The sequence below is a fragment of the Montipora foliosa genome, chromosome 6 (assembly GCF_036669935.1).
Source record: "Montipora foliosa isolate CH-2021 chromosome 6, ASM3666993v2, whole genome shotgun sequence".
In the NCBI taxonomy this organism is placed as follows: domain Eukaryota; kingdom Metazoa; phylum Cnidaria; class Anthozoa; order Scleractinia; family Acroporidae; genus Montipora; species Montipora foliosa.
Window position 1 is genome coordinate 49892535 of NC_090874.1, and position 8851 is coordinate 49901385.

At 37.9% G+C, this 8851-nt stretch overlaps 1 protein-coding gene across 1 annotated transcript; it reads right to left on the minus strand.

Annotated features, from left to right (window-relative positions):
- Positions 1-1203: 1203 nt before the first annotated feature.
- LOC138007629 (apoptosis regulator R1-like) lies at positions 1204-4724 on the minus strand. Its single transcript, XM_068854653.1, has 2 exons — positions 4239-4724; positions 1204-2356 (listed from the first exon to the last, which is right to left on the minus strand). Exons 1-2 carry the CDS (start codon positions 4674-4676, stop codon positions 2231-2233), a joined length of 564 nt encoding a protein of 187 aa, XP_068710754.1. The 5' UTR covers positions 4677-4724; the 3' UTR covers positions 1204-2230.
- Between the last annotated feature and the right edge of the window lie 4127 nt (positions 4725-8851).

Here is an 8851-nt window from a genome sequence, read left to right on the forward strand (position 1 = left end):
TCTAAATTAATTAAGGTGAACATAATAATTATTGGCTAAATACCCTTATGTCACTTTCCTGAGCTTAGCAAAAGGAAGCATGATTTAGCTTTACAGGAAATGAATAAAGTGATGGCACCCTGGGATTTTCGCCCAAGGGTGACACTTGTGACTGGTAACTGATAAATTTCAAATTGTATTCGAAACAAATACGCTTGCCAAAAAGTCCCAGCTACTTTTTTTGTCTGAATCATGTCCCTTTTTTAGCTTATGCAACATACAAAACAAAATTTTTGATCTCTGAAAAAAAGCTTCAAAAGCAGTGATAGTGGTACAACAAACAAGTTGTAGTTACTTTTTCTTGAAAGGCAAGGTTGGGATGAAAAAACACTGCTTATTTTGTTACTGATGATCTCAACATGTATTCAAAGCAACCCTGATAACTAATTAAAAGCAATGTTTCTATGTAAGTATGTCAGACATCTTAGACAAGATCTAAAGTCTCAAAAAACTGAGAATGATGTGGAGCTCAAAGCTGTCCTTTATCACTTAACCTCTTCTGATAGGACAAGGACAATGCAAAAATAATGAAACTGGGCAAAAATAATTGAACAAAAGGTGCAAAATGTTTTGTTTCTCTAACAAGAGAAATATAGCTAAGGTTTAAAAAGATCAAACACAATTTTTGCGGGTGGTTACTAATACTTACTTACAAGTTTTGATCAACACACACCTGCTTACCAAAAACAATACAGCTAATTATTTCTTTTCCCACTGCACTATTTTTACTTTACAATAGGTTCCCATATGGGTGCCACACAAATGTACTGCTGAAATTGGACTGCTAGTGATCAGATTACAGAAATTCTGATTTAGCTGGGAGAAATACAGCAACAAAATAATGCACCTGGGAGGTGCGGGTGACCTCATGGCTAGTGTGCTCGACTCCGGATCAAGTGGTTCGAGTTCGGGTCCTGGCCGGGGACATTGTGTTGTGTTCTTGGGCAAGACACTTTACTCTCACGGTGCCTCTCTCCACCCAGGTGTATAAATGGGTACCAGTGAAAATGCTGGGGTTACCCTGCGATGGACTAGCATCCCATCCAGGGGGGAGTAGAAATACTCCTAATCACTTCATGCTACAGAAACTGGAGATAAGGGCTGGCCTGATGGGCCTTCTAGGCTCTTTGCTGACTTTTTTTTTTCTTACAAGTTCCAAGAAGATACTTTTACTGCAATTTTATTTCCAGCTCATTGCTGCTTATTTGTCAAAGGCTCAAACATCCACTTAGAGCAACATGTACTGTATTGTCAGCTCTGTGACTTAATGTTTACCATTTCATGGAAATATCTTGCTTGTTTCATATCACAGACTTTTTTTTATTTTTTATCATTATTGCCATACCAGTTGCTAACTGTGTGATAGGGTCAAATCCTTTAAACTCTAGAACAGTTACATTCATACAATTTTGTATTTCTTTAAAGTTCACACTACCAAACTCAATAGATTTTTTAAACTGAAAGATTACTTGCACCTACTAACAAAAGACTTTATTTTTTGTTTATCTTACTGCTTTCTCTTGAAAATGTTATTTACAGTTTCTGTTGCCTGAGTACTAACAAGAAAACAACTGCTACAGATGTTCTATGGAGTGCTGTTGAACTACAAATAAAGTTATCTTAAAAGGAAAAAAATGCTTTGAAAATAAGTCTCTTCACAGTTTTCCTTGTTTAATTGTTTAATACTGATGGTGTTATTACTGTGACTTAAATAAAGTTCTTCACAGAAGATACAAAGATGTCATGTGCATCAGCGTTTACAAAATGACTGTGAGCATAAATGCAAACCACAGCGCTTAACCCACTGGGTTACCAAAAGAGTCTTTTGGTATTGTATGCATCAATATCGTGCAAAACCAGTCATGTTCGCATTGACAAAATCTGTGCTAAAAAATGTAATAGTTGTAGATGTTACTTTAAAAATACATTTAGATATAATCATTTTTCTTTATGGTAACAGCAACAATGTTACTGCTTACAAGGAACAATGACTTAAACTTGAATTTTGAATCTATTCACAAACTGAACGTTTCCCCTGAAGCTTTTTTCAATACTTGATTTCTTTACAGAGAGAGTTGTCAATGAAAACTCTCACCAGGTTCAATTCTTTAAAAGTGAAATATTATAACACAACAGAACCATAAGAAAATTTGAGTGTTTAGTATTAGTTTTACTACATTTAGAGCTTTTTTTATCTACATGCAAGCATTAAGAGAGCACCAAGTCCAAGGCCAGCAACTGCAGCAATGCGCCATGCTCCACTTTGTCTATTTTCTGGAGAACCATCGTCCATTTGAAAAAAATTGATAAACCCCTCCTGCGGATAAAACAAAGAGACAGGCAAATCAGTGTCAAGATTTTTTAAATGTCCTGAAACTTGCCTTGTTTGCTGTGGTGTGACAACAGCAATATCAACTCTGTATGTGTGTGTGTTGTTGTCTAGTGTCTTTGATACCACAAAACATACATGTAGGAATCACTGATGTTTCTGAAAAGGGACGTTCTCCTAAACAATGACAGCACAAATGTATCTAGAAAAATGATTGTTGTCAGTGGGACCTTAAACACAACTTTTTTCTACAAGATATACATTGCTTTTTTTCTACACATCATTCTTAATTCTAGCTCCAGTTCTTGGACAGTTTCACTAAAATTAAATAGAGAACAAGAAGTCTTATATTTAAATCCAGGATGAAATCAGCTTGACAAAGAAAGATTATCGTCCAAGTAAGGAATGTTCATGATAACACTAATAACCAGAAGCCAGGGATCTTCAGGTCTTTAAGATTACTCCAGTGACAAAGATTGACATTTGAACAATTAACCCATTGACTCCCAGGGGTTCCCCATTGATGATTAGGCCGGTTTGGGCGTCAAAGGGTTAATTAAAGTAACTTTAAAAAAATTAATAATCTCATCTGAAAAGGGCTTTTGCAAATGTTTTCAAACCTTCAGTCAATGTCATCAGCAACAAAGCAACCCAGGATCCCCCTCACGTCTGATGACCTTTGTGGAGTTATCAAGATGATTAAAAAAAGGGGAAGAAAATGTTGACAGACACAGTCATCCCCACTTTTGTCCCCCCCCCCCCCCCCCCCCCCACTTACTGTCACTCCTTTTATTACCCAACCTGTTATACAAATGCTGTGTTACGCTGCATGTTTGCAAGAGGGTTGAGAAGCTGTGACCATCATCCATCGACAACATTTCCAAATAACCAAAAATCCAAAAGGTTCAATTGTTCAAAGGTCTTACGATCAAAGTACAAAAATGTTTCTTCATTACATCATTCCATTAATTCTATTATGCCAGAGATGAATAGACGTACCGGAGCTTCTCACTTGTATTGACTAGTATTCATTTACAAAAGAACGAGAACAATTTCCGAGAATTTTTTTTGGGAGAAATTGTGAGCATCCATCACTAATGTGAATTCTTTATATCCCACGAATCACACGTTTTACCAGTCCACAAAAACCCTGGCACAAAAAACTGTCCTCGTCAATTTATTCGTTCGCATTTCTTTATCAAGTCTTTTTTTTTGAAGTTCGAAAACAGGGAGACAATCCGTCATAATATCACACAATATAAATCATTTGACTTTCGAAAATGTTCGATTTATCTTTGCCATATCTACGTCAAAAGTGAAATTTTTCACGAAAGGGGACATCATAAATAAATCCCCCGGAAGAACTTTAATGTTGTTCCTGTAAATACACGATCGTCAGGTAACCCTGAATTAAAAGAACGAAATAATATGATAAAATAACTTAAAATTTACGTATAAAATGTTTCTCATATATCAAATTCCGCAAATTTAAAAGTCTGCCTTTTTATGGTAAAAAGCAATCGGATTCAACGCTTCGATAGTTTCGAATATTTCAATGAAATATAAACGTACAAATGATTTGACTCAAAGTTGACAAAAACGTTCCTTGTGCCTATTCCCATAAGATGGCAGAGCTACTGATTTTTTTGAATTTTTTCTGTATTTTTTAACTTTCACACTTGCTCGTGATAAACTATGTCAACAAACAGCGCATTGAAGTTATGCTTTTGTGTGAATCAGCATTTTGGAGCCACAGATATACCTTCAGCTCATTACCAATATTTATTCATTCTCCTGAAAACACAACCGGTGACTGTATTAGTAAATTCGACCAATAACCGGGTCACACATTCAGGGTATCCATACTCACCCATCCGCCATTTTCGTCAATCCATCCACCGAGATTCTGCTCCATGTATATCGAAACCCATTCAACTATGTTATTGAGAAGTTCGGCGAGATCCTCTTTCTGAACACAATACACGGCCAACGTGGCCCCAAAAGCCAGAAACGCAACTATCCGACCCCAATTTTTTCCCGTCTGGAAAATTTCGTCAGCAATTCCTACAAACGTAGCGTACGTTGAAGCGTGTGTTAAATGAAGTTGATCGCACATGGAATCGAACAACTGCTCGTTCTCCTGAATAAGTTCATCAGCTACTCGACGCAAATGGCACGCTGCTGCCGAAGGAATATCATTCACATTATATCCTGCGAGAAAAATGTTTCTTTGTCGAAGTTTGTACGCGATATAATCCTTAACGATGCCCCTAAACGACTGCAAACGATCCTCGTTACCCATATGCATCGTTATCCTTCACCAACAACCGAACTCTACCGTAGCCAAGTTGTAAATGAATGCGTACGCTAGTGACAATGTATTTAAGTAACCAATCAGGCAGACGCATGATAAGTGGATTGTCAATTTAAATGACGTCACAAAAGAAACAACCTTCGATTCCTTCGATGGGCAAAGAGAAGTTTTAACCTTTATTGTACATTAGAAAATTGCAAGAGGTCGACTCATGAGACAGTTTCTCAAATCAAGGGCCTAACTTGGCTAAAATTATGCAAAAATGTGCTACAAATGAAATCATAAAGCAGTTGATTATACCATTTTGAAACACGGCATTATGACCGCTATTTTAGGCAATTTATAGAATTAAATCCCTTACGATATATTTTACATAAATCATCGTACGTTTTCCGCATTAATCCTCCTCTGGGCCTGTATGGAAGCCATGAATGGTTGAATGTTTTAGACTTAAAAGTGCTTGTTTATAGTTGCACGTGCTGCTCCTCCTCGTGAATAAATTTACGTCATATTACCCTTTAGAAGCAACTTGCATGTTGCAGATTATGCAGATTGTACCGCCCTCGAATAAAGCGCCTTGCAGTAGAGGAACAAGAGGAATAATCAGGTGTTCATTATTCCATTATTCCTGCTCGAAAATTTTGGTTATTCTATTATTCTAGTAAAAAAGAACTCATTATTCCGTTGAAAAAAAATCTACTTATTCCGGTCGACAAATCGATTATTCCAAAGGAAATCGTTATTCCGCCCCGCAAAATTTCCGTTATCCTTATTCCATCCTTATACTCTTTACGCTCCAACGGTAAGTCTCATCCTCAGAACGGAAAAGGAAAACTGGTATCGAAATAATTAATTCACGTCATAAAAATGTTCTTTTTTGTCGATTTTTTGCATGTGTGGAAAATTGCCAAATCTATGAAACCTCGTTCCTTTCTCTCGATAGAAATCGTCTTCAGTGCATTCACTTTGAGCATGAAAGAAACGTGACTTGCAGACGAGTCTTTATGGAAATGTAAATTGTTTTTCAGTAGATTGTTGCTCTGTAAAATATTATACGGAGTGAATATGTAAATAGACTTATGTTTTTTAGCGCAAGTTGCGTGCAGAAAGACTGCTCCTCTGCACGGAACTGTCCATTCCATATTGAACCCCTTTGAACAACTGTCTAATCTCTTCACATCGAAAGAAGATTCGCCCAAGCTAAACCTCGAAGGAAATGATTTTGGCTAACAACAATTTTTTAATCCCTTGTGGATACGAATCAAGCGGCTCGATCTACACGTTTGCACTGTCAATCAACTGAGACATCGTTAGCTCATTACACAAATGTTGCGCGTGGTGCCAGAAGCAGTGTTGGAGGAGGGGCAAAATTCGCGTAGGCGTTTCGTTTGCCCATTCTTTAGACATTCATCTCAGTGACTATTAATATAAACGTACAGCACTGAGCAGTTAATTTCCATCTGGAACTTTAATAAATCTTGATGCTAAGGAAGTGATAATAATAATTATAGATTTTTTTTTCATTATACATATTCTCAGTTGTTTAATTTGAAGTCAATTGTATCCAAGGTTTAAAAACGCTTTGAAAATCCGAGACTTTGGCCCTTTTCCCCTTTGATTTAATGCAGGAGATAGTGAATAATAGTTAAACCGAAAGTCCTCGATGTTTGCCTTTCGAACAAAGGTAACTTTTGAAAGTACACTATGACCTGGAAATACTATCTAACTCTAAAAATATATTCAGGACTCATCGAAACGATTTTTTTTTTTTTTACTGTTTCGTTTCTGTTTCTTAGTGAGCGGATGTAGTACTTCTTTAGTGTGTCTGGGCGAAAATATAGTAGTGTATCTCAACTCGGAACTGAAATATCAGGATCCGTAAGTGATGGGGTGAAACGCCGGAACAAACAAGTATTGAAGAGACGTAACTCTTACTCAAGACAAAGTTGTTTCATTTCTCTACCTGTCATTAACTTCCGTTTTTGAGAGTTTTGTTTTGTCGGGATAGTGTAGCCCTTTTAAAGAATGGACCAACAGCCTCAACAAAACTGAAGAAAATCTGAAAAGGATGTTTTTATCATAACATTTTTTTCTTTCCTATTCGAAGCTGTGTTTTACCTACAGAGCACTAAAGGAAAATGTCCAGAAAAGAAGCGGCTATGGTGACAATCGGACGGTAAAATGTCTCAGAATCGGAATTTTATTGCTTATACTGGAAACTAACAACAATCTCAACAAATAACAATCAAACTGAAATCTTCGAATAAAAGCAAGTTTTAAACATTATTTTTGGAAATGACAGTGATTGACGAAGCATCGCTGCTATAAATAAGCGATGGTAGTCTTTTTGCAATGGCAGTGGGTTTTTTTCATGGAAGTAGTTTATGGCGTACATCTGAGATGAACGGCTGTTACATCTTGACGAGATATTTTTAGAAAAGAACACATGGTCTGAAACATGTGGTTCGATAGGCGGGATGAGGAATTTTAAGTGGATCACACTTGTAACATAACTTTACGACGCCTCAGAGATAATGAAAATTACAGCAAAGTCATGAAAACGCCGCGTGTCAGGTGTAGATTTTTATGATCCCAGGCAACTGAAACATCATAACACGAGAACAAAAAAAGTGTTAAACTGCGTGTGGACATGGGAACGAAGCGCACAATCCGAGTTCTTAGAGTTCGTCACCATCACCCATGTTGTTATGGGTCTGTTATGGTCGTTGTTGCAGGTCGATACTATCCCGAAACCGGGCTTTTCCCCTTTACGATTTTGCGGGTTTTGATCACCTCGAGTTCATCAGTAAAATTTCAATTCCTTAAATTCTTATTGCATTTTAAGGTTAACCAAAAATTTTCCGGGGAAGGAAGAAATTAAGGCACGCACTTGAAATTACGATCACTCTCGACTGGGGCGAATGATACTCTCCAACCGACACAGTTGACTCACGAGATCAAAGTCTTTGCTGGTTTATGATTTTAAATAAAAATAGGCGTTCACGCTAGGTTGTCTCTCCCGTGACGAGAATAAAGCGTACCTGATTAGAAATATAATAAAAATAGCAGTTCTAAACATTATGTACTGGTCCGGGGGTACTGGTGCGTGCTTTTGTGGTATATTCTAATCAAGCTTCGATGGCCAAAGAACAAGAGTCGACATGATAAGTGAACCTGCCGTGCATTGAAATTTTTCTTGACTTTCAAAATTTGAAAAACCACTTGACTTTAGAATTTATTCCCATTACCCAGGGACGTAGCCAGGCTTTTTCAAAGAGGGGGCGGGGGTCACACCGGCTGTCAACCAGAGGGTATTGTGGCGTTTTCGCCACCTGAGTATTGTAGGTTGTTTGCTTAAAAAAGGCTTACAAAGGGGGGGGTCACGGGCACCCCAGGAACCCCCCTTCCCCTAGCTACACCCTTGTTGTGTCCCTTCTATTTGCGTCGCACTTGTAGAGCAGGTTTTGAGGCGAGTTGAGTTCCATCATCAGTCTCATGGTAAAAGTACAGCAGGAACAAGCGATTGAAAGGTGGTCATGCGCAAATGAAACAATCAACTGATCTGATCCGCCTACGCAGGAATACTTAAGTAGGTCACTACGTCACTGAATCTTTTCATCATTTTTTCACAAGATGTGGTTTCCTGGTTGGCTTTGTCAGGAGCAACGACTGGCAAGGAACAAAGAGCAGGTCAACTGGGCTTTGTGGAGAGGACGCCGTGACGAAAAAAGCTTCCTCTTGCCCACTAACAACCTGGAAGCGCGTGAAACGAATTGAAACGCTCACGCCATTCCATGCAAACGAATGTGACACTCTTCAATGAAAACCTTTTAGTGCGAATATGACAAAGCAAGCTAATTATCCATGACCACCCATCCATTCAGCACTCTTTGAAGAACGCCGAATCTAAAGATAGCCAAATGATCAAAACTAAGGAATTTCCGGCAAGGATTCCCTCCTGGTACTTATCGCAATAAGAATGCAAACACAGGTCACGAAATCTGATCAGATTTGCGTAACTCAGTCTTTGTTTTCAAAGAACCTCAACGAAAGCTGTTCTTGGTTTTCACGTCACGCAAGTATCACGCAAAGAAAAAATAAAATCGCTTACCATTCAATAAATTAAGTCAAGAAATTGAGATATTTTAGAAGGCTGAGGGTAATAAATA

Excerpts from the sequence above, each read along its gene's own strand:
- LOC138007629 (XM_068854653.1), bottom strand. The coding sequence starts at position 4,676 with ATGCATATGGGTAACGAGGATCGTTTGCAGTCGTTTAGGGGCATCGTT. Across the intron at positions 2,357-4,238 it reads TTGACGAAAATGGCGGATGG|GAGGGGTTTATCAATTTTTT; the intron begins GTGAGTATGGAT and ends TTTTATCCGCAG.